The sequence below is a fragment of the Eretmochelys imbricata genome, chromosome 9 (assembly GCF_965152235.1).
Source record: "Eretmochelys imbricata isolate rEreImb1 chromosome 9, rEreImb1.hap1, whole genome shotgun sequence".
Taxonomy (NCBI): Eukaryota; Metazoa; Chordata; order Testudines; family Cheloniidae; genus Eretmochelys; species Eretmochelys imbricata.
This window is the reverse complement of record NC_135580.1, coordinates 11,597,479-11,623,628: the sequence shown is the minus strand read 5'-3', so window position 1 is coordinate 11,623,628 and position 26,150 is coordinate 11,597,479. Positions and strand designations below refer to the sequence as shown.

Here is a 26,150-nt window from a genome sequence, read left to right as displayed (position 1 = left end):
ACAGGCTTAATGTCTTTCTGGTGCTGACTGGTGTAAAGGATAGTCATGTAGGGTTGCCATGCTTTTGAAGTTCAGTCTTTCATCTTCTGCCTTTCTATCCTGACCTGATTTCTATTTGGAGAAGACAGTGCTAGTATCAAGGGGCTTCACAGCGCTGGTGCACTTTGTGCCAGAGGGTGGCAGGAAGTAAACTTCAGAAACCTATCAGAACATATTACTCTTTCTATATAGGTTGTTAGACTGTCGACTCATTTAAACACAGAAAGGGGCAAATACCAATTTTCCTTTCATCAGCTATAAACATGATTCGGGGCGATATGTTGTTGACTAAGTGAAAAAAACCCTCTTTCTCCTTCTCTGTCCTTCTAGGGGACAGATATTCAGCTGGTCAAATGAATCCAAACCCATCATTAGTGTCCTTTCACTTCTCCATTAGCAATATTACAGCTGGACTGGCTGATGCCAAGGACACTGGTGATGAGGAACAATAACATTCCTCAGTATCAGAAACTATTGGCTTTTTAGCATTCTCCTGCTTTCCCATGTTTTAGCTTCCAAGTGGGAAAGATGCTGTAGTGAAAGTCAATGAGACAGATCTAGCAAGGAAAGAACACAGGGTTCTATCATTTGTACAATTCCAGCATTTCTATTCAGTAGTCTTAACTTTTAATTCTTAATTGAATTTTTAGGGGCAGATTCTGCTTTCAGACACATAAGAACCCAAAAAAGACAAAGCCTTTTCTGCACTGGTAATTTTCCCCTCAGCTTTGGTCTCACACCAGCACAGCTCCCACTTGTGCTAGCAACTATGGGAACCCCTATGTAACCACGAGCAGATGTTTTTACCACCCTGCCCAAAGCAGATCTAGATGACATGATGGCCCAAAGCCCTGATCCTCTGCCTACACTAGTGCTTCCGCCAGTGCTAGACACAGCTGCTAATTCTAATTAGCTTCTTGGCTGTTTGAGGAAAATAAAGATTAGTGGTGGCAATGAACTGTTTCTCTTTGCTTGTTTACAGTAAAAAATAAATAGCTAGTTCCTAAAAATAAACAAACATGAAATAACAGGATTATTGTGGCCTGCTGCCTTTTTTATATATATTTTTATATTCTGATAAAAATAACATCCCACACCACCCTCTTGTTTTTAGCCAGCAGGCCTGTGCCACATAGCTAATTTTCATCGTAACTTATATCTCAGTGCAAGTAGTACATATTGAAGTTTCCCCACAGGCAAAAGTTGACATGCCAATGGCTCAAAAGGAGCTCACCATCTGCCAATCTTGTCAGCTTCTCCATTATACCACATAGTCCCCTGACAGAATTTGGGAGAACCAACTTCTGTCAATTTCACTTTCAGGGGAAATTGTCAGAACTCAGTGGGCCTGATGCTCTTCTCATTTACTCTGGTGAAAATCAGGAATAGCTCTGTTGAAGTCAAAACTGTATAACTGATTTGAGAGAAGAAACAGACCCCCTCTGCACACAACTATGCAATGGAAAAACTAAGAATTTACATAATCAAGATTCTGACCACAGACTCAGACTGACCACCTGACTAAGAATTTACATAATCAAGTACATCAAGATTCTCACCATAGCCACTAAAAAACTATTTGTACCAACTATCTTAATAAGCAGTATCAAATATTGTACAGATCTTATCTAACACCCCAAAGACTTTTAATATGGTGCATACTGATACAGATCTATGCTGCCACTGTAATTTAGCAGCTGGCACTTCTGAATGCTAGTAGTGGAACTGCTATAGAATATAGATTTTCTGAGTACAAATATTCACAGAGAGAAGCTTGATTCTATTCTTCCCTATATACATTAATGTCTCCTGCTTTACTTAGTGTGGATAATTTCTATCCAGCAAGAAAAGTTTGTCCTGTTCTTGTTGCAGCCCAATGAGGTAGTCCTGCATACAGTCATCACAATGGAAAACTGGTACTGTAAAGGGGAGGATATGGTGGCCATTGGAAAGTGCCCTTAAGTGAAGCACAATAAGACCAACCAAGATTTTACAATTTGGCTCACTTTTCTCAACCATGCTGATGCAGAGATACAGGTGGCCAAATTTACTCTTCTTGGTACCTTACTAACCCAGTTTTATTATGAAGTTTGTAACAATCTTTCCATTGTTATGGGATTATAAACACCTTATTTATGTTCAGTGATTTGTATAATGTGCACTACACATCCTCAGATGTGGCTGCAATATGCTTGGTGCAGCTAAGGTGAGGGGGGGGAAGATGGCTTTAAGCCACTTCTGTAACTCCCATATCATGGGGTCAACCCATTCTCTGGCATAATTTAAAACAGCCAATAGTATGATGGCTGTCCATAGCATCAACGGGCTTTTCCAACAATGGGAGATTGCTGGGACACTCCAGCTACACTCCTTCCTCCCCAGAAACATTTTACACTGGGGGCCAGGATGTGGGGTGCAACAGAGAGATAGCTACATCAACTCTTTGCCACCCAAGGATTTCTTCCACACCAGGGGAATTCTCATCTGGGCAGATTTATAGCTACCTTTTTGTCATTATTATTCTGGCATAAAACAGGTGGGAATGGAGGTGAAGATCTGGTTCTCTGTTTCTTTTTCTTTTTTTAAATAGAGATCATAGAAAAATGATAAGAGGTTTGAACAGATTCTTTTCTGGTGGAGAGAGGCAGAGCTTTTCCCACATGGACACAAGAAGACTTAGGTTACTGTATACTGAAGCCAATGTTCACGACTTTTTATTTTGAAATATAGTAGAAAAAGTGCTGCTCTAATTTGCATTCCACAGAATTCTTACATTGATGTTGATCACCAGAGTGGTCCATTCTTATTCAGTCACCTGATGTCTTTGCCAGGTTAGCGTAGAACAAGCATAGCTGGCTGAAAACGTTAGGAGACCAGTTAAGGTAGCTTTCCACAGTAGAAAAAGGGGAGCAAAGATCTGGCCTTAATTGTGTCCACACACACACACAAAAGTGTTGAACTTCTAGATCGGGGTTCCCAAACTTTTTTCCCTGAGGCCCACCTGTGCAACTGCAATAGGAACTGCAGTCCACTATTAACACTTCCAGCTGCTTTCTGGAAGGGGAAGGCACGGGGTGGGGTGGGGGGGAAGAGCAAGGCTGCCCAGGGTGGGTAGTGACTCATGCTGTTTTGGGAGGCGGCTGAACCTTTAAACTGTGACCTGCCCCGCACTATCATGTATACAGTTTGATAGTACACCCTCCCACCTTGCCCACCCAGCAGGTGAGCCATCGTCCCATCAAGCTGATCAAGTGGAAAATCAAGCAAGTGGCTGCTGAGCATGTAGCCTGGCCTTCCCAGGCAGCCACGCATTCGTCAGGGAGGGGACACCGCGGGGCGTGTGCAACCCCTGACCTCAGCAGGGATCAGGACCAGCAAAAGGACAAAGGGGCCAGGCAGGTGCCACAGCCAGTCCCCACTGACACCCTCTGCTTCAGCAGCCTGAGTGCCTTGAGCTTGTCACCTGACAGTCCTACCCCACCTGACAGTCACCCAGTCAACACCTAGCATGCCTCATAGACAACCCCTGCCCGGGAACGAAGGATGGGCTTGGGGACTGCCAGTGCCAAGCAGAGGCAGGTGCTCAGGCCGGGCCTGGCTGCTACCTTTGACAGTCCTGATCAGGGTATTGTCCAGGTGGAAACAGAGCAGCATCACCAAGCCCCAGTCCATGCAGGTGCTGTGAGGCCGATACTCAAGGGGGCCTGACAGCCACGAATCGCAGCGTGTGGCAGTTCGGAGCAGGAATGGCTGTGAACCCTCCAGCCACTCTGGGATCCACATCCTCTTGGGGCCAGCCCCTTTTCCTTGCCTACTGCCTCCGTTTTGCCCTCTGCCACCGACCACAGGGGTGCTGGGCTCCTCCGGCCCTGGGAGGGAGCCATGGCCAGCTGTCACTCTGTCCCTGTCCACTTCACAATGCTCCCCCCCCCATACCCTCCCCAAACTCCACCCATGGTTGCACCAGTGGCCCACCTGGGCCTGTGTATCGTGGCCCACAGTTTGGGAACCCCTACTCTTGATGAGGCATAAAGCAGTCTATAGAAGAGAGCACAAAACCAAGAACAAGGAACTCCTGAGCTGTAATCCCTGTTTTGTCAATATCTTGAAGTGATTTACCCAAGGTCACACAGCATTTCAGTATCTGTGTTTCCCGCTCTGTAAAATGGGCATAACAAACCTTCCTAGTGCATTTGTGAAGGTTAATGTTTGTATGGTGCAGCGAAGACATACAGCTGAATGGCAGGATGGTCCAGTGGTTGGGGCAATAGCCTACAAGTTGAGATACCTGTGTCCAATTTCCTCCTCTGCCACAGACTTCCTATATGATCTTGTGCAAGTCACTTAGCCACTTTGCCTCAGTTCCCCATTTGCAAAATGTAGATAATAGTATTTCCTTACCACACAGGGCTGTTGTGAGGATATATACTTTAAAGAGTGATGGGGTCTGTACAAATGCCTTACATAAACAGATAGCATTATATACATACTAAGGATTTAGATTGGTTAGTGTAACCACAGACACTATTTTGATTCATGTAAACATCTAAGTCCTTTTCTGAATGCCACAAAGTGGTGAAACAGGCTAGGATGGAGGAAGAGGAGAGACACTGTCAATGACCCATTGTCACTGTTGGTCTGCTGCCATAATTTTAAAGCTGGCAGTGCTAGCTGGGGGAGGAAGTGGAGTGACGTTACCAGCACTAGCGTAGTGTTGTAAGGAGAACAGAAGACCACTGACCCAGTGAGGCAAAGCAGTTTGCTGAACAGCAAAAACAAAAAAACTAATCATGCTGTTCAGATATAAAGTGTAGTATTTGCTATACGGTTTTGTTTTAGTAGAAACAAAAAAAGCATCTTATTGGCGGTTCTAAGAAATTGGTAAATAAAAACCTCAAGAAAATGATCAAGATCTCTGAGACTTACAGACCTTAGTGGGAAAGAGTCATTCTTAATTATCCTGGTGTAAACCCAGAGTAACTCCAGTGAATTTACTGGAGTTACTCCAGATTTACTCCAGCAAATGTAAGATCAGAAGTCGTCCAAATAAGATGCTCGTGGCTTGATTCTCAGCTGACTTGTACTTTGTGTAGCCATTTACAATTATGTAAAGTGAGTGCAAATCTGGGTAAAATGTTACCAAATCAGAAAGGCTCTACACCCTTTTTCCAGTGTAAATGACTACACAAAATGCAAGGCAATGTAGAACCAGACTCTATGACTCTGACCTAAAGAATTTACAATCTAAATACACACATACAGGGGTGGATATTCCAAGCAGGCTGCAGAGCATTCAATTCAGGTCCAAAATTGCAGGCTTTTTATCTGTGTTCCCCCAATCCTGGGGCTGCCAAGGACTAGCCTCATCTCCAGGACAAACAGAAGCAGTGTTAAATCTGTTCTATCATGCCCGTACTGCTAGCAGTTCTCAGTGGCCATTTCGACACCCAGGGATCAGCTGGACACAGCCACACCCCAGCCACATGCCTTTCTCTTCTGCCACACCTCTTCAGCTTGCAGGGCAGGGGGTGGGTGAGTGACATAGGAGCCATTTTGGTGGCTCTTCACCATCTAAGGATTCCCCTATGATGGAGCAATAATCTGGGTATCACTAAACTGACGTTATAGTCGCTTGGCACTGCCAGAGCAGCACAAGCAGCTCCTGTGCAGAAGAGGATCTGGCCCAAAATATTGTATGCTTTCCACGAAGCATTATTTCAGTCATAACCTGGAAAGATCTAATATCTAAGGATAAATCCTTTGCCATTACAATTCCACATTTTCTGAATTCTCTTTATTGCAATAATCTCTTCCTCCAACAGCCCTCTCTTGTGTACTAGTGCCCCATGCTGGAAATCATGATAATACACCATCAACAAAAGGTTTCATAAGACACATAAGGGGTGCTCGGTAAACTGACTTTTCATCCTACATTTAATACAAAATAGGATTTACATTTATCTCCCTCATCCCAGTATGTTGTACAGTTTGCACTTTTGTTAAACTTTACAGTGATACATATAAACTATGCATTTCTTCTCAATGACAACAACAGGATAAGCTGAAATTCTGAAATAATTTTCCCTATTAAAGAAACAGAGAAAGAGAACCAGAGTACGTTAGATGAAATTAAAGGAATCACTTACCCTTAAAAGCTAATACATCCAACCATCTCCTGGTTCTCTTGCAACTGTGGCTTGTTGTTTTTCGTCCTAGTTGTCTCCTACTGCTCGGTTTTAATATTTCCTCTGCATTTCAGTGTCATTGGTGTAGGAGGAGACTTAAATTGAGGCCATCAATCATCAGCCCACCTTAGTGTGCAGAAGGCTGGGAATTGTAGTCCAAAATGCAAACATCTAGTGTACTTCTTTTCTGACTTACACTAGTATAAATTGGGAGTAACTCTACTGAAGTCAATAGAAATACAATTTTGAAAGCTGTAAGTGAAAGGAGAATCTGGCCCATTACAATTAGATTTTTTTTGTTATTTTTCTTACTTCATTGATTAAAAACAACATTTTGTTGAATTAGAACATCTGTAATACAATAAAAATTCCTGATAAAGCGGTTTAAGGGAAAGTTTGGACAGGGAGCCACTTGAAAAAAAAACAAACTTTGTATGTATTTTGATAGATAGCTTTAATACTAAGTAGGCTGTGCCGTGGGTCTTCTATCTCTGGGTACATGTACCCTCTAATGTTTTCCTCAGGGCAAAAAGGCAAGAAATGCATTTTAAAACATTAAACAGTTATATTTCTGTCTAAGTAAACTATGACTTATTTATACAGTGCAAGTAACATACACAGCTCTTTACAGGTAAATATAAAGATGATAGGCTAAGTCCTGTTCTCGGTTACACCGGTGTAATTTCTAAGCAACCCTACTGACTAGAGTGAAGTTACTCTGAATTTACACTAATGTAAATGAGATTTGAATCAGGTCCAAGATATTTGCTCCAAGGCACTTACAATCCAAAATTAGACAGAAAACATAACCAAGTGACAGTGCGTGTACATTAAGAGGGTGGGGTAAACAAAAGAAGAGCCAACAGCATTCTTTGAGGCTCACTTTCCTGAAGAAAGTAAGAGTAAAAGCTTACTGTTTTCTTGGCTCTCTCACTTTCTTACTATTATTTTTTAAATGTATAAATTAATTAAGTATCATTCTGTGATGGAATATCCTTGATAGGCTTTGCAAAGGAAGTGACTTTTAAGGAGGGATTTAAACACGATGAGACAAATTTCACCCTCAGATATTTTTACAGAGCTTCCACCAAAGTCAATGAGTTTAAGGGGAATTTAGGTGGCGGGGAAGTGCAAGCTGACAGAGTGTTATGCAGATTTTATTCTCAGTTGGAAAAGGAGGCTTATGGGAAAAATAACTACAGCAGGGAAAGTGGTACAGGGAAAGAAACATGGGAACAGGAGAAGAGGCCAGGGGGAGCACAGACAGTCCCAGGAGCAGAAGTGGTGGAGAAAGGGAACAGCGAGCAGTAGAAGAAAATAAATTCAGTAAGGGAGGTAAACTGGATTGGGAGGGGTACTTGAGAAACTAGAGATACTAATGGTGGGGTGGAGGGCAGTGACCTGTTTAAAATGTCATGCACTTTTTATTAGAAAGACAAGGTGGGTGAAGTAATATCTTCTATTAAACCAGCTTCAGTTGGTGAAAACGACATTCTTTCAGGCTTACACAGAGCTAATCTCCAGACCTGGTAAAGGTACTCGGAGGAGCTGGAGATGATAGCTTGATGTAAGTGAGAAAGCTGCTTAGGCAAAGATTGTAACTTGCTAAAGTTAGGTTTTACTAGAAAGCATGTTATTTTGTTTTGCTTGTAACTATACTATACCAGTCTCTCTTTCTCTTGGTTACTATCACTTACATCTCTTCTTAATAAACTTATTTTATCAATTCATCTCAGTACTGTTATACTAAGGTAAGGCATGCATCCTCAGCTGCACCGACAGGCTGGCTTGAGTGCATTCTGTCACTTTGAAGAAAGCAAACTTGGCAATTTTTGTGAATGGAGAATGCACGCTGTACAAAAACATCAATGGGGAGCTTAAGAACTGGGTTTCAGTGAATGTTACCTGCAAGATAAAAGAAAGGTAAGCAGAGTCTCAAGGAGTTTGCTGGTGATGCAGACAGACTCCTGTGGCAAGGAGCTGACTCATGCTGTTTAAGCTCCAGCAAAGCTCTCTTTGGCAGAGGGGTAACGCAGCAGCTTACTGTTCAGGGCACCCCAAGAGAGCATCACAACACTACAAAAGCACTTTTTTTTTTCACTCCTCAGGCCTTTTGTGTCCCTGATGTGGACAGGTTTGGCCAGTTATCAACTCCTTACTCAAGCCAGCCCCAAAATACCCTTCTCTAGCCCCAAAACACGAGCCTGCCCCAAAATACCCCTCCTAGCCTCCCAACCCCATCCCACCGCAAAATGCTTCTCCCTAACCCCAAACGACACCCCCAAAACACCCCTCCCTAGCCCCCATAACCCCATCCTGCGCCAAAATACCCCTCCTAGCCTCCTAACGCATCCCACCACAAAATGCCTCTCCCTAATCCCCAGCTACATCCCCAAAACACCCCTCCCTAGCCCACAAATCCCAGCTCCAGCATACCTTTCCCTAGCCCCCAGCCAGCCCCAAAGCACCCCTCCCGAGGCCCCAACCCCAGCCAGCCCCAAAGCACCCCTCCCTGGGCCCAGTCTCCACCCCATCAGCCTGACCCCAGCCCCCCTGTCTTATCAACGCCTCTCCATCCCCGCTCTTTACCCCCAAGCCCCGCCCAGTCTCTCTGCTGACCCTACCCGCACACTGCAACCATTCTTGCTTCCTTCCCGCTTTTTCCTGGCTGGGATAGGCCTCCCGCTCGCTCGGCCCGCCCCTTGCTAGCCACGATTGGTCGTTCACTCTCGGGTAGCTCGCAAGCCGGCGCTGTGGTAGGTGCTTTGGGAGACCAGGCGCGCTCCGTTGGCTGGAGGGGAGAGAGTAGCAGGTTCGGTTCAGCCGGCGGTGTGAGTGAGCGCGGGCCAGCCGCGCACTCGGCTATTGTTGCCAGAACAGCTAGTTACCGGGGGGCTGCCAGGACCGCGGCGAGAGACAGGCCCAGTGGCAGCCATGAGCGGCGGGGTGTACGGGGGAGGTGAGTGCCCGCCCATGGAGCGCCACCTCCGAGCGCCTGCTGCTGCTCCCCCAGGGCTGTTCCCCACCAGCCGCCGCCCGCCCCCCTCCGAGCCCCTGCCTCCTGCTGCTGCTCCCCCAGGGCTGTTCCCCACCAGCCTCCGCCCGCCCCCCTCCGAGCCCCTGCCTCCTGCTGCTGCTCCCCCAGGGCTGTTCCCCACCAGCCGCCGCCCGCCCCCCTCCGAGCCCCCGCCTCCTGCTGCTGCTCCCCCAGGGCTGTTCCCCACCAGCCGCCGCCCGCCCCCCTCCGAGCCCCTGCCTCCTGCTGCTGCTCCCCCAGGGCTGTTCCCCACCAGCCTCCGCCCGCCCCCCTCCGAGCCCCTGCCTCCTGCTGCTGCTCCCCCAGGGCTGTTCCCCACCAGCCGCCGCCCGCCCCCCTCCGAGCCCCTGCCTCCTGCTGCTGCTCCCCCAGGGCTGTTCCCCACCAGCCTCCGCCCGCCCCCCTCCGAGCCCCTGCCTCCTGCTGCTGCTCCCCCAGGGCTGTTCCCCACGAGCCGCCGCCCGCCTCCCCTCCGAGCCCCTGCCTCCTGCTGCTGCACCCCCAGGGCTGTTCCCCACCAGCCTCCGCCCGCCCCCCTCCGAGCCCCTGCCTCCTGCTGCTGCTCCCCCAGGGCTGTTCCCCACCAGCCTCCGCCCGCCCCCCTCCGAGCCCCTGCCTCCTGCTGCTGCTCCCCCAGGGCTGTTCCCCACGAGCCGCCGCCCGCCTCCCCTCCGAGCCCCTGCCTCCTGCTGCTGCACCCCCAGGGCTGTTCCCCACCAGCCTCCGCCCGCCCCCCTCCGAGCCCCTGCCTCCTGCTGCTGCTCCCCCAGGGCTGTTCCCCACGAGCCGCCGCCCGCCTCCCCTCCGAGCCCCTGCCTCCTGCTGCTGCTCCCCCAGGGCTGTTCCCCACCAGCCTCCGCCCGCCCCCCTCCGAGCCCCTGCCTCCTGCTGCTGCTCCCCCAGGGCTGTTCCCCACGAGCCGCCGCCCGCCCCCCTCCGAGCCCCTACCTCCTGCTGCTGCTCCCCCAGGGCTGTTCCCCACCAGCCTCCGCCCGCCCCCCTCCGAGCCCCTGCCTCCTGCTGCTGCTCCCCCAGGGCTGTTCCCCACCAGCCGCCGCCCGCCCCCCTCCGAGCCCCTGCCTCCTGCTGCTGCTCCCCCAGGGCTGTTCCCCACCAGCCTCCGCCCGCCCCCCTCCGAGCCCCTGCCTCCTGCTGCTGCTCCCCCAGGGCTGTTCCCCACCAGCCGCCGCCCGCCCCCCTCCGAGCCCCTGCCTCCTGCTGCTGCTCCCCCAGGGCTGTTCCCCACCAGCCGCCGCCCGCCCCCCTCCGAGCCCCTGCCTCCTGCTGCTGCTCCCCCAGGGCTGTTCCCCACCAGCCGCCGCCCGCCCCCCTCCGAGCCCCTGCTGCTGCTCCCCCAGGGCTGTTCCCCACCAGCCTCCGCCCACCCCCCTCCGAGCCCCTGCCTCCTGCTGCTGCTCCCCCAGGGCTGTTCCCCACCAGCCGCCGCCCGCCCCCCTCCGAGCCCCTGCCTCCTGCTGCTGCTCCCCCAGGGCTGTTCCCCACCAGCCTCCGCCCGCCCCCCTCCGAGCCCCTGCCTCCTGCTGCTGCACCCCCAGGGCTGTTCCCCACCAGCCTCCGCCCGCCCCCCTCCGAGCCCCTGCCTCCTGCTGCTGCTCCCCCAGGGCTGTTCCCCACCAGCCTCCGCCCGCCCCCCTCCGAGCCCCTGCCTCCTGCTGCTGCTCCCCCAGGGCTGTTCCCCACCAGCCTCCGCCCGCCCCCCTCCGAGCCCCTGCCTCCTGCTGCTGCACCCCCAGGGCTGTTCCCCACCAGCCTCCGCCCGCCCCCCTCCGAGCCCCTGCCTCCTGCTGCTGCTCCCCCAGGGCTGTTCCCCACCAGCCTCCGCCCGCCCCCCTCCGAGCCCCTGCCTCCTGCTGCTGCTCCCCCAGGGCTGTTCCCCACCAGCCTCCGCCCGCCCCCCTCCGAGCCCCTGCCTCCTGCTGCTGCTCCCCCAGGGCTGTTCCCCACCAGCCTCCGCCCGCCCCCCTCCGAGCCCCTGCCTCCTGCTGCTGCTCCCCCAGGGCTGTTCCCCACCAGCCTCCGCCCGCCCCCCTCCGAGCCCCTGCCTCCTGCTGCTGCACCCCCAGGGCTGTTCCCCACCAGCCTCCGCCCGCCCCCCTCCGAGCCCCTGCCTCCTGCTGCTGCTCCCCCAGGGCTGTTCCCCACCAGCCTCCGCCCGCCCCCCTCCGAGCCCCTGCCTCCTGCTGCTGCTCCCCCAGGGCTGTTCCCCACCAGCCTCCGCCCGCCCCCCTCCGAGCCCCTGCCTCCTGCTGCTGCTCCCCCAGGGCTGTTCCCCACCAGCCGCCGCCCGCCCCCCTCCGAGCCCCTGCCTCCTGCTGCTGCTCCCCCAGGGCTGTTCCCCACCAGCCGCCGCCCGCCCCCCTCCGAGCCCCTGCCTCCTGCTGCTGCTCCCCCAGGGCTGTTCCCCACCAGCCTCCGCCCGCCCCCCTCCGAGCCCCTGCCTCCTGCTGCTGCTCCCCCAGGGCTGTTCCCCACCAGCCGCCGCCCGCCCCCCTCCGAGCCCCTGCTGCTGCTCCCCCAGGGCTGTTCCCCACCAGCCTCCGCCCGCCCCCCTCCGAGCCCCTGCCTCCTGCTGCTGCTCCCCCAGGGCTGTTCCCCACCAGCCTCCGCCCGCCCCCCTTCGAGCCCCTGCCGCTGCTCCCCCAGGGCTGTTCCCCACGAGCCGCCGCCCGCCCCCCTCCGAGCCCCTGCCTCCTGCTGCTGCTCCCCCAGGGCTGTTCCCCACGAGCCGCCGCCCGCCCCCCTCTGAGCCCCTACCTCCTGCTGCACCCCCAGGGCTGTTCCCCACCAGCCTCCGCCCGCCCCCCTTCAAGCCCCTGCCTCCTGCTGCTGCTCCCCCAGGGCTGTTCCCCACGAGCCGCCGCCCGCCCCCCTCCGAGCCCCTGCCTCCTGCTGCACCCCCAGGGCTGTTCCCCACCAGCCTCCGCCCGCCCCCCTCCGAGCCCCTACCTCCTGCTGTTGCTCCCCCAGGGCTGTTCCCCACCAGCCTCCGCCCGCCCCCCTGCGAGCTCCTGCTTCCTGCTGCTGCTCCCCCAGGGCTGTTCCCCACCAGTCTCCGCCCGCCCGCCCCCCTCCGAGCTCCTGCCTCCTGCTGCTGCACCCCCAGGGCTGTTCCCCACGAGCCGCCGCCCGCCCCCCTCTGAGCCCCTACCTCCTGCTGCTGCTCCCCCAGGGCTGTTCCCCACCAGCCTCTGCCCGCCCCCCTCCGAGCCCCTGCCTCCTGCTGCTGCTCCCCCAGGGCTGTTCCCCACGAGCCGCCGCCCGCCCCCTCAGAGCCCCTGCCTCCTGCTGCTGCTCCCCCAGGGCTGTTCCCCACGAGCCTCCGCCTACCCCCCTCCGAGCCCCTGCCTCCTGCTGCACCCCCAGGGCTGTTCTCCACGAGCCTCCCCTGCCCCTTCTGAGTTCTTGCCTGCTGCACCTCCAGGTCTGCTTCTGAGCCCTTGCCTGCTGCTGTATCCCCAGGGGTGTTCCCCACAAACCTCCCCCCCCGCCGCTGCCTCTTGCTGCTCTCCCAGGTCCCCCTCCAAGCCACTGTCTGCTGCACCCCAGAGCTGTACCCTATGAGCCTCCCCAGGCCCCCTTCCGAGCTGCTGCACCCCCAGGGCTGTTCCCCATGAGCCTTCTCCTGTCCTCCTCTGAGCCTCTGTCTCCTGCTGGTCCCCCTCTGAGCCCCCGCCTGCTGCACCCCCAAGCCTGTGATCTAGTTTGTCCGTTACATTTGCTGTCACTTCCCACAAAGGTTTGGACTGTCTGCAGCTTCCCCACCCCCCATCCATGAACTTTTCTGTTCCACTCTTCCCCTGCAGCTCTTCCCCACTTAATGCTGCTGCAGTTTCCCAAACCATGAGCCTCCTTGCAGTCGTTCTGCTGCAGCTCCCCATTTCCTGCAGCTCTTCCCCTTCCCAGTTATTTGCTGCTGCTCTGGTGCACAAAGTGACAGCTTTGCTCTAAGCAGTTCTCTCAGCTGAAGTACAGCTGTATTGCTCCACCCATGAACACCTCTCTCTCTGTTACAGCTCTGCTTTATAAAACTTAGTTTTCCCCACGTAGTTCTTCCCATCACAGCTATAACTCCATTCAGGTTTCTCTGCTACGGAAATGCACAATGCTTCAATATACCTTGAAAGTTTTCATTAAAATGAAAAGCCTAACTAGTTTGAAGGCCTTAGTATCTGTCTTTGGTAAATTTCATTAAAGCTTTTCCTACTTCTTAGAACTGTCAGACAGCCAGATTAGTGGTGTCAGGCAACATTTGGTGCTGTTACGTTGCTGGTGGGAAATTCAGGTTAGCACTACAAGAATAAAGATTTATTTGGAAGCCAAAGTATTATAGTCTTGCACCGGAGCATCTCCTGTACCCAGCGCTACAAGATTAAAGATTTAATTTTGCCAACCTGGACCCCAATCTTGTTGAGCCAATACAGAGCCTCTTTGGGGATCAGTGCTTAAAAGAATGAATGTATTTCTTAATTTAAACACAAGTGTCTATAGACTGTTGCATCTAGTTTTAACTTTTTTTCTGATTAATTTCTAATAATCCAAGGAAGTAGAGGCCCATGTAACTTGCTGTGTGGGTAAATCATAACACATTCTGAAAATCTCTTCCAGAAGATGGTTCAATATTTTTTTTACTCTGCAAAAATTGCCTTTTTTGTTTATTTTGAATGAAAGTACTTTATTGATTATTTAGTTAAAATACAGCTGCTTTTTTGGATCACTCTTGTGCAACTTAAATTTCTGATAGAAAATGTTCTGTTCTTTGCCAATTTTAAATCCTGGTTAAAAGTTGTGGTGGTGATTTGCACACATGTTTAACAAAAAGTATCTTGGCTTGTACATTTTAGCTGGTAAGCACAGTGATTTTAGTTTTTGTTACATGACTGTAATAATTACTGACTGCCTGTTTACTAATAATTCTTACAGATGAAGTTGGGGCTCTTGTTTTTGATATTGGCTCCTATACAGTGAGAGCTGGCTATGCTGGTGAGGACTGTCCAAAGGTAAGAGTCATTGTGATTGTATAAGATTAAAATGTAAAAAAGTATTATACGAGCTAGCAAACAAGTTCTGAGTTAGTAGAAAATGTTTTTTAAAAAAAGTATAGCTGAAATGAAAATAGTACTTTAAGTAAGTAAAGTACACACTGTGTAATTGCCATACCCTGCCCACATTTTACATTGCAGGTTGACTTTCCCACTGCTATTGGTGTGGTACTGGAAAGGGACGATGGCGGTACCCTGATGGAAATAGATGGTGACAAAGGCAAACAAGGGGGTCCTACTTACTACATAGACACCAATGCACTGCGAGTTCCAAGGGAAAACATGGAGGCTATTTCACCCTTAAAAAATGGAATGAGTATGGTGCTCTGTCTTTTTCTTCTTGTTCTTAAAATCTGATCACTAACTTTATATTCAGCTGCAAAGTTACATCTGTCATATACAAAATATATTAACATTTCATTTGCATGAATACTCTTGGCCTAAAAGTGAAAAACATTTTATTCTAAAGTTATTTTAATTATCAGGCTGTGAACATTTGCTTGATCTGAGGAAAAACTATAGAGGTTTTCCTCCATGTAATGGGTTGGAATGGGTCCCATCTGATGATGGTGGTGGGGAAAAAGAAGGGGATGAATATTATCGGCACAGTAAGCAGTATAGAACTTTGTGAAGCTGCTGAAGTGTGTGAATTTTTAAGACTGCTGCTCAGTAAAAAATTGGTTGGTTGATCTATGTTTTTAGATGACTCACTTAACAATGTGTCTTTCTGAAAATGCAATAATATTGTCTAAACTTCTGCAACTGCTTTAACATTTTTACAGTTGAGGACTGGGATAGTTTCCAGGCAATTTTGGATCACACATACAAGATGCATATTAAATCTGAAGCAAGTTTGCACCCTGTCCTAATGTCTGAAGCACCAGTGAGTAAAAGCATATTTCCTGTTTTGAAATGTCATAATGAACAAATTGTCATTGGGATTTAGGAATGTTCTAGTCTTGTCTGTACAAACTTTATACAGAATTGTAAGTTAGGAGTGCTGAAAATTTTTAGAAAATTAAGAGGAGGTAACTAGAGCCCTGTGCGGATACAAAATTTGTATCCACATCCAATCTGCAAACATGGATATAAATCTGATGTCTGCAGATTTGCAGGGCTCTAGAGGTAACAATTTAAAAATACTCTGCCGGATTCTTCTCTGTGTTTTATTTTTTGTTAATTTATTTTTTTGTCAGTAACTTGAAATGATAACCACTCTTATGATATAGTACATATTGCCCGCTCTCTGCTCAAATGAAGATCGCATATTTCAAGCTGGATTTCCTCTTAGAGCCTTTGTTTTGTAATAGCTTTCTCTTGTTTCTTGGGGAGGGTGGGGGAAATGTAAAATTGTAGGTGATCTTTTATTATACTAACTAAAAATAGAGATGTTTTTGAAAATCATTCATTACATCAAGCCCTTCAAAAACAGAACCAGGGGGAGTAATACATATATTGGCAAAGCTTTTACCTTGGTTCTCTGGATTACTCAGTGGCTTCATAGATCAAATAAAAATGTAGGAGTAAGAATTTAAGTAGACACGTAGACTGCAGTTCCCCACCTTACTGTGCTCTAGATTACAAGGCACAATACAGGAATCGAATATAAACCACAGAGGGTGTATACAATGAAGATGAAGCCTCCTTTACATACAATTATTGCAAATAAAATTTTTCCACATTAATGTATTGAAAGTGGTGGCTTGAAATGGTCTGGATAGGTTCAGGTAGGGGGGATTGAATTGAGAATGGACGCCTTTCACTTTTCAGCTAGCAGTTGAGAGGCACTTGGATATTACAGGGAATGCATGCTATAGAAGTATAAACAAAAATAAATCCACCCAAGGCTGGTACTAAATTCAAGTTGGTGGTGTTTTGAAGGCTGTGAAATGAGTTCTTGGTTTCACTCTAGTTCTCTGTGTATAGATGTCCACGTAACAGAACATACCACCACAGTTGATCTACCTGAAACTGTCAAGAAAGCAGCTACTAAATGCATAGGGAGACTATGCTACCCTCCTACTCCTAAACATGATCCCTCTAGGAGGGTTGAGGTTCAGTGATGGAGTATGGAGCAGTCTGCATTGGGGGTTGCCTGTTCAATAGTTAAATGAAGGTCTTCAGTCGGACTCCTAACATGAGGGCTAAACTCACTTAACAATTAACTTAGAAGAAGTTCACAGTAAAATGGGACTTCCAATCCACAGGTGTGTCTTAGCACATTGTGTTTGCCTTTGCTTCAGTAAAGCTGTGGTAAGATGCTTTGAAAGCTGGGAAATCTGAGTTCAGTTTTCTCCCTTGGGCAAGCCACTTTACATCTGTGTACATGTACATTTCCTCATGTAAAACAGGGGTAACACTTATTTCACAGGAGTGTTTTGGGCTCTTTCATAAAGAGCTTTGAGATTCTGGTATGGAAGGATTTCTAGAAATTTATTATTTTAATAGCTTAAAGTTGAACCCCCTAGAAATGCATGCTTTTAAATTACAGAAAGTCCTCCTGTGTTTGTGTATGAGTCTGCAATGAAATGCTTGTTGCACAAAAAGTGAATTCTCATCTAACGAAATAAAATTCCAAGAATATATATATTTGTTTTGCTTTATGTAACTTTGCAACTGCTCTTAAACTACAACTGTAATAATCCTAACTTTCTTTTTATATCTTTCTGGCATCCTGTGAGCATACAGTAATAAATATAATGGATCTTGATGTAAACATAATATTTCTGTTTTGTCTGTTTACCTATTTTTTTTCTCTTTTGTAGTGGAATACCAGAGCAAAGCGTGAGAAATTGACAGAACTGATGTTTGAACATTACAATATCCCTGCTTTTTTCTTGTGTAAAACTGCAGTTCTTACAGCGTATCCTTGAAATGTTGATCCATGTATTTTTCCAAGAAATAAAGCAAGCTTCTTCAATGTGGTGGTATTAGAATAAGATAAGTTACTCTTTTCTTTCTAACCAAAATGAATATTTCGTTACCATCCATATGGCTGATGTGAACAGGATAGGATAGCTTCCACTTCTGTGTGTTCTCCTTAATTCTCAACTTTGAAAACCCCTTGGTGTGATTCCTGTCCTGGGAGACAACATCTTCTAGTGTATATTTACAGCCTATGCTATTTGTTAGAGCTCAGTATGCCTAAAATGGCTTTGCTCAGATTACTAAAATGCAGTAATTTCTGTCTTCTGCAACAGAAATCTTCTGAGATCACTGATTAAGCCTTACACTGCATTATGTAAATATCTTAAGCTAACATGTACATTTTAATAGGCAGTTCAAAATCTAAATAAAATGGGAAATATTTTATTTAGAGATTTCTGCAGAACACTTGTTTGATTTTTATATAATTTCTCATCCAAGGAGCTCAAAAATCAGTTTGCAACCATAAATAAATTAAATCTTAACATGTATGCAAGGTTGGTACTTATTACCCTTATGTAGAGGGGTAAATGGATGAACATAGCAAGTCACTTGTGAGGCTAGGAATAGAACCTTTAGGGTCCTCGTTGCTAGTTGTGCTCTAACTATTTGACAAAACTGTCTTCCAAGTAAAAATTCTGTCATTCTCCCTAATCCTTTTGATTAGCTTTGCTAATGGTCGATCCACAGGCCTGATTTTGGACAGTGGGGCAACTCACACCACTGCTATTCCAGTGCATGATGGATATGTACTGCAACAAGGTAAAAAGTTTCACAGATGTAATAATTTATATACTGTGGTCATCACATTAAGAAATGTGTTTTATTACTAATATTAAAAGAAAATGTGGTATCTTTGAAAAGGGAGAAACTTGTGTTTGTGGAAGGTGGGAGAGGGGCTATTTTTGTTTCAAATGAACAATTTATTGCAGACATTTTGTTCTGTAAGGTTTTGAACGTAGTCCAAAATTCTATTTATATTTTGTAGGCATTGTAAAATCACCCCTTGCTGGAGACTTTATTACTATGCAGTGCAGAGAACTGTTTCAGGAAATGAACATAGAGCTAATCCCTCCATATATGATTGCATCAAAGGTGGGAAAGTTAACTGGATTTTAAAAGTGTTCATTTTTCAGAGTGTAGATTGTTGACTGACTGTGTACTTTTCTACAATCACAGGAAGCAGTTCGTGAAGGATCACCAGCAAATTGGAAGAGAAAAGAGAAGTTACCTCCGGTCACGAGATCTTGGCACAACTATATGTGTAATGTAAGTAAATCCTTTCTTCTCCCCTGGCCCACAAAGAGATCCCATTTGCTACTGTATATTCCAGGAAGCTTTATGTGTGAGAAAATTAGAAAACTTTCTGCCTAAAAAATAGGAGAGGACATTCTTCTTCTTTTTGGGGGTGGAGAGAGGATAAATTTTTTAAAATCAGTTTAGCTGCTCTTTCATCTTTAGAATATAATTCCATCAGATAATCTTTTTGTCTCCTGTTTAAAACTTGCGAACCCTGAAAATTCTAGGGCATTAGGGCTTTACTTCCTGGATAGGCTTGTAGGAGTGGTTTTAGTTCGTGCTGATGTTTACAGTTAGATCTGATTTTTTTTTTTTTTTAATTTTAGTGTGTCACAATAAAATAGTTACAAGGGTAAAAGCATGGAGCGTGTATGTATCAAATCTTGGGCACTCATACTTGCCATCGCCTTTAGTGTTCCATTTTTTAATGCAATACAGAAGATCATTGCATGTGATGGGATAAGTTCCTAACTAAGGAGTTACCATACTGGGGTGCACCTTTGTAATCCTAAATCAGATTTCTCCTCCCACAATTCCTTTGTGGGGAAACTGAAGCTCTGTCTTGATAGTCTGCAGGTCTGGTCTTTCGTGTTGTTGCAGTGATATTGCTGAGCTCTTGGTTCTCCACTAGTTAAATCTTCAGCTCTCAATTAGGCTTTTATCATCCAATCATATTCCCAGACAGACATCGCCAATGAAAATCCATGATAGCTGTGATCAGTCCAGCCTTCATTAAAAATTCCTGAGGGGAAATATTCCGCTGTCATTATGGGAGGTGCCCTAGTTTCTGACTTCTTTAAAACCTATTGTGCTTGAAACAATACCTCTTATGATTGTGAACAATCCTTAGTTTCTAAGGATTTAGTACAGCAAATTACCTATGTACTGAAATGCATTCATGGCTTTTTAAAGAAGCTTTGCACATATTTTGTGCACTCAGTGTTTTGATTCCAAGTTTACTTGCTTATTGTTTAAGGCTTTTGTCCAGTTTCACATTTATATAATTCTAACATAGTACTGAATTCTGAACTGGAATCCTAATAACACCTTTTCCTTTTATTCTTCTCTCCATAGTGTGTAATTCAGGATTTCCAAGCCTCTGTCCTCCAAGTGTCAGATTCAACCTATGATGAACAGTAGGTCATTGTATCTTTGTAAAACTAGTAGTATGTGTATGTCAAATGTATTTATCAGAGTAGGAGTCCATGGTTTCTATTGTAAGGCTTATTGCAAAAGTATGATGTTACCCAAAATCATTTATTTTTGGAGTTAGGAACACTGTGAATAGCTGGATTAGAGATTACACTTGCCATGCCAATGTGCATAAATTCTAATAACAATCAGAAAGATTGCCAAAAGTACAGTCATATTAAAATTTATTCTATAGAATTCTTTGTTTATGATGCTGTTTAGACTATTCACTGCATTGTGATTTAGCATCTTTACTTTCTGACCAATGTTCTGATCAATATCAACCTCCAGGGTAGCTGCACAGATGCCAACCGTTCATTATGAATTCCCCAATGGTTATAATTGTGACTTTGGTGCAGAGCGTCTAAAAATTCCTGAAGGACTATTTGACCCTTCCAATGTAAAGGTAAAACCATGAAAGTAGTACATTAAAATTTGCAGACATATACTTTATTATGAAGCCCTTCTATGCAGCCTTTCCCTTTATATGTGGTCACAGTATGTTATGATGGCACAAAGCATGAAACTATGAAGCTATGTTTGTATTTACACTGTATGCTCTCCAGGGCTACCTATGTTGGGGTGCGGTCATAGAAATGCAATTCAAGATATGTGGTTTTCTTTAAATAAAACTCGTGGTGCTGAGATCATGGTGATGTGTGAAATAAAAATTTAGATAAATTAAAAGATTTGTCTGCAGAACTTTTTAGACCCTTGTTCATTCACTGCTTTAATGGGCCTTGCTGTTTTGAAGCACTGATTTGTGATTTACTAATTTTGTTCCAGGGCTTATCTGGCAACACAATGCTGGGTGTTAGCCATGTTGTCACCACAAGCGTTGGAATGTGTGATATAGACATCAGACCAGTAAGTGTTAGTCAGACAGAAAAATATCTATGCTTAAAATAATTCTTGTGTGGTTACAATATATTTTAGCTATGAAATTTACTGAAGAGGCATGGACGCTTGCCATCAGTTAAAATGGAAATCTTGACCTCTTGAGGTTATGCTTAGGTGCCTATACATTATCATCTACATGTTGTGTAGCTATTAGGGGAATATGCAGATAAAACATAGATGAAGATAGTGTTTCTCAAACCATGGGAACAGCTAAGTCAGATTCTGACTTCTGTTGCACTGATGGAAATGCAGAGACTCCACTGAAATCCTGAGTTACTCTTGTTTCACACTGGTGTAACGAAACAGATAAATAAAATGGCATGTTAAATATCCAGAGTTTGATGACTCTACAGTGTGCAGTGGGTAGCTTCAAACTGTCATTTTATGTTTATAGCTTTTTGTGATTATTCATCCCCAAATATCTGAAGATTAAATAGTTTCTGATATTAACTCACTGTATGGTGCAGGTGGAAAAACAGAGCATAAAATTAAACTTCTCCGTTTTTGCTTCCACCAACACCATCTGTTGAAGAGCATGCAACATTCGGCTGTGTGCAGTTCTGATGTTGGCTGCACATGGGTTGGTCCATCCATTGCACTTCCTTAATTGCAAAGTCAAGCTGGCTGGGTAGGCTGTGTTCCGTCTTTGGCAACTGTCATATTAGTGAATGGAAATAAAATATTGATACTTTTTTTCTAATGGGGGAAAAAATCCTTCCTTCATGTGTTCTTTGTGGATGGTATATCTAGTTGTGCATTCTTATATCTCAGTGTGGGGTGGGGGGGGAGATAAGGGGGAGGTGCACGCAGAGGAACATGAAAACAAGCTGATCTAGAAGTACTAAAGGTTAAAACAGTAAATAAAAGCCATTTAGAATCAGTCATCAAACTGCCTTTTCCCCCAATGTATCTTTTAAAAGTGTTTTTTACATGGTAGAATACTGATTGTACTAATAATGGTGTAACTTTGTCTAGATGTCAAGTGTACTTTTACTGCTGATCATATATACTCATGGCATTTTCTTTTCTCTATATTATGAAAACAAACAAATGTTTCCAAAATATATTCAGAATGAACTCTGTGTGTCACATTTTTCTCTTTCCAGGGCCTCTATGGCAGTGTGATTGTAGCAGGAGGAAACACTTTAATACAGAGTTTTACAGACAGACTGAACAGAGAGCTCTCTCAGAAAACTCCACCAGTAAGACAGCTTATTAAATTACTGCTTTGGGTCATTTTTTGGTCTGTTTTTTTCCTTGTACATGCTGTTGCATGGTATGCACACCCTGTCCTCCTTAGGGTAGGTTGGGGTAGTGATACCACCACAGTGACGGTTCTTAGGCTGAGAGCAGCACGGCCTAGAGGCCGGAGTCATTATGGCAGCCCTCAAATACAGGACTGCGTGGCCTAGTGGCCAGAGTCAGGGAAGTGGGCCACCACCTCAGGGTGGGTAGCAGCCGGGTAGGGGGACCCAAGCCCTTCCTGTCCACTGGGTCCCAACCCAGGGCCCTGTTGGTGACAGGAGTGGCCATCACCCAGTCAGCAGGGAATCCTACTGCAACACACTGACTTTGCTTGGTTGTTAGATACCACTCCCTCCACCTTCCTGGGCCATTTCCTACCGCATCTCCCATGGGTAGCAATCCATACAGTGCCTGGGTCTTCAGGTTCCCTGGCGGGGGTAACTCCCTGGAAGTCCAACTCCTGGGGATCTGCTGGAGATAGCAGTCAACCAGTCTGGTCCCTGGGTTCTCCGGTTCCTACAGTCTCTGTAGCAGCTCCTAGCCTGGAGCCTCCATCAAGCATCTTCTCCCCTCAGTAGTCAGTCTAGAACGAGCTGGGCTGCTCCCTTTTATACTGAGGCAGCAGTTAGAGCATGCCCAGCACAGTCTGAGAGGCGGACTTCTGCTGCCCTTAATGTAGAGTTAACCTTCTATTGTCCGGTGTGGGGTATGCACACCCTGTCACACATGCCTATACAGGCACTGACTGCTGTATTGCAGCTTTGATTTCATTAGGATTATGCAGTGGCCATGGAATGCTTTTTTTTTTTTTTGTAAAAGGCAGAAGTGAGAGATTCACTGAAGTGTTAGCACTTCCATTGTGTTTCTAATTCTCAGTTTTTTTGCAAATGTAACTAATCTGGTAAATAGGTAGTATTATCCAATTAGTATGTATTGGGACAACTGAAGGTCAGATGTCACAATTATGAAGGCTACAAAAGTAATCGGTGTAATCGTCAAGATTGGAACATTGGGGCTTGCAGGCAATCCAGTCTTGTGCTCAGACTGTTTGACCAAGCCCCTTTTTAGCTTTAATGACTAAAGCGGGGTCACAAGTTGCAGACTGTTGAAAAAACGTATCCTGTTTCAAAGAAACTCAATGCAATTTGAAAACAAGTAACAGCATGAAGCAGACTTCAGCAAATACTTAGCTAGTTTTAAAATACTGCATGTCTATCTCTACTTTCAGATAACGATTCTGGTTATTCTGGGCTGTGTAACTATTCCGAAGCCATGATAATTTCCCCTAATCATCGCTCACTTCTGTTGTGTTGCAGCTAACCCATTTCCAAGGATATTTCACTGATTCAGTTTGAGCTCATATTAATATAGAAGATTTTGTTCTCTGTGGATTGCACACACAAGTCACAGGCTACCAATAAACAGCAACCTGCTACTTTATTTAACCTGTAATTTTGGGAGCACTGGACTCCAAAGTGCAAATCAGACAAGCTCCACATTAGAGAAAATGTAATAGAACTACCGTATATACTCGTTCATTAGCTCATTAGTTTATAAGTCGACCCCCCAAGATGGATAGGTTAAAAATAGTAAAAGCTGTATGACCCTTTCATAAGCCGACCCTGTATTTCAGGGGTTGGCAATCTTTGGCTCCTGGCCTGTCGGGGTAAGCCACTGGTGGGTTGGGACGTTTTGTTTACCTGGAACATCTGCAGGCATGGAGCCCCTCAGTTCCCTGTGGCCGCGGTTCACTGTTCCCAGCCAATGGGAGCTGCAGGAGGCGTGTCCCGCAGCTCCCATTGGCTGGAACGGCAAACTGCAGCCACAGGGAACCGAGGGGCTCCATGCCTGCAGACGCTCCAGGTAAACAAAACGACAGTGTATTAGATATTCAATTCAATGATTTCATAGAGTTTAAAATCATCAGATTTTGGTGTAGACTTGTTTATAAGCCAACCCCCACTCTTTGATGCGTCACTCTTTTACCAAAAATATTCGGCTTATGAACGAGTATATACGGTAGTATCTTTGACCTGTGTGTCAACAAATGAATTAAACACTTTGAATATTTGTCTGTAATGCAGTCCTAAGACCTCTTCCTCCCCATCCCCTTCAGGGGAAAAGTTTTGAACCTTCAGTTGAGCTACCTATCAGTTTGACCTTGCTAATGTGTATTTTTTTTCTCTGTTCAGAGTATGCGGCTGAAGTTGATAGCAAACAACACAACAGTGGAGCGGAGGTTCAGTTCATGGATTGGTGGTTCCATTTTGGCTTCTCTGGTCAGTAAACATACATAGCTTTGGGAAGGGATGCTCAGCAGCATCTTTAGCTGAAAACCTAATTCCACAGGAGTCTTATTAGTGATGAAGTGAGCTGTAGCTCACAAAAACTTATGCTCAAATAAATTGGTTAGTCTCTAAGGTGTCACAAGTCCTCCTGTTCTTTTTGCGGATACCGACTAACACGGCTGCTACTCTGAAACCTGTTGTTAGTGATTTGAGTTTCATAGCAGCTGCTGCTCCTGTAGTAGCTCTGCTGAGCATGGTGTGGGAGGGGAGAAACCTGATGATAAAATAATGAATACTCTGTGCATAAACCTAAAGAATCTTAATTAAGCTCCTTTCCTTGCCCCCAGAGGGGAAGGAGGTGGAGCTCCTGAGGTATTCTCTTGCTGGATCTTTAGAAAACTACACGCCATCTAGAGCATTCTAAAAGTACTAAACTTGAAGGATCAGGCCCAAAAATACATCTAAAAAGCAAGTTGCTGAGCACACATGAGACAAGGCTAGCAGGGAGTAGTTTAGTAATATCCAGAGAGGGCGTGGAAGCAACAGTTCATGTGACAATCTTCCCTAGTTGCTTAACATGCAAAACCCAGTTTAAAGATACATTTAGATAGCTGGAGCCATAGTCCTGTGCTGCATCCTGAAAAATATAAAGGCTGGTTTGCTTTTCATGCGGTCAGAGCTAATGATACCCTAGGTACAGCACTGAGTTGTTGTTTTTTCCTGTTTTACAGGGTACCTTTCAACAGATGTGGATCTCTAAACAAGAGTATGAAGAAGGAGGGAAGCAGTGTGTAGAAAGGAAATGCCCATAGACCTCACACTGTGAGAAACTGCTGCCTTCCCGATGCTCCTTATGTTTCATAGCTTTAGTGTACTCAGGAATGGGATGGAATCTTTTGTAGAAAGTTTACACAGTTTTGGTTTTTTGCATACTTCAAGATCCATTTTTACAAACCTTAGATATTGTTTAAAAGGCTTAACTGGTCCTGTCACAGAAAATGGATGTTTTATCCCTTGAAATGCAATAACTCTTATAAGTATTTTATAATTTTGTATAAATGTCTATTTTCTCTAAAAATCTTTTCCTGTGGGTAGCTTTACAGGTTAGCTGGTAGATGCAATACTTTGAAATGCCCTTGCATCAAATTTATTAAAAAAAAAAAAAAATCTTGTCTACTTTTACAGATCAGTCTTCCTTGTTGATATGCTGTCCTTAACAAATTACTCTAATTTCTTTTAAAAAAATAAAATGGTCCTGTTTTCACACTTTGAGCAACACTGTTTTTCAGCAAGCATTCATACTCTTCTGTAATAAATAATCCAGATGGAAAACTATTTTTTATACTGAAATTTATCTTAAGCAGCCCAGTTCAACATAAATTGTGAAGCTGTTGCAACAGCACTAGTCTTGTAGCGGAAAATGTTCTCTTGATACTTTCCTCTTTCATGCTGTACTATGAAGTAAAGGCCTAGAATATAGGCTGTGTATAAATTTGTTTCTAAAACTACTATGAATAGAAGTGATTTCATTTCAGTGAATATTTGGCATATACAGTGCTTTCCACCTTCAGAGGTATGAGAATGTACTTAGCTTAGACAACGTGTGTGATCTAGGTAAGTAGTGTCCTCATTTTAGAGATTGGGAACTTAAGGCAGAGAACAGTAACTGCCTAAAGCCACAAAGGAAATTTTGTGTCAAAGCTTGGTCTACAACTTGAGACCACCTGGCTCTATTCTGTATTTCGCCTCCACTCCTGCCATAATGAAGTTTTTGGTCCTGAATTTTAAAATTCCCATTTGAAAATCACTACCTTTTTGTTCTTTAAACAATTTAAAATAGCCATATGAAAGCTCTTGACACCCTAATGATTAGGTTTACAATCTAAATGATAAACCAATACCATAAAATAGTCATACAGGAAATAAATGAACACAACTAGCCAATAACTTAAAATCAAAATGCCCCTTCATCTCCCAGGAA

At 46.1% G+C, this 26,150-nt stretch overlaps 1 protein-coding gene across 1 annotated transcript; it reads left to right on the top strand.

Moving 5' to 3' along the window:
• The first annotated feature begins 9,030 nt into the window (after positions 1-9,030).
• ACTL6A (actin like 6A) lies at positions 9,031-25,677 on the top strand. Its single transcript, XM_077826717.1, has 14 exons — positions 9,031-9,183; positions 14,203-14,279; positions 14,463-14,637; positions 15,104-15,204; positions 17,087-17,184; positions 17,914-18,008; positions 18,235-18,341; positions 18,426-18,515; positions 19,620-19,681; positions 20,028-20,142; positions 20,523-20,603; positions 21,743-21,838; positions 24,074-24,160; positions 24,901-25,677. Exons 1-14 carry the CDS (start codon positions 9,159-9,161, stop codon positions 24,979-24,981), a joined length of 1,290 nt encoding a protein of 429 aa, XP_077682843.1. The 5' UTR covers positions 9,031-9,158; the 3' UTR covers positions 24,982-25,677.
• Positions 25,678-26,150: the final 473 nt, after the last annotated feature.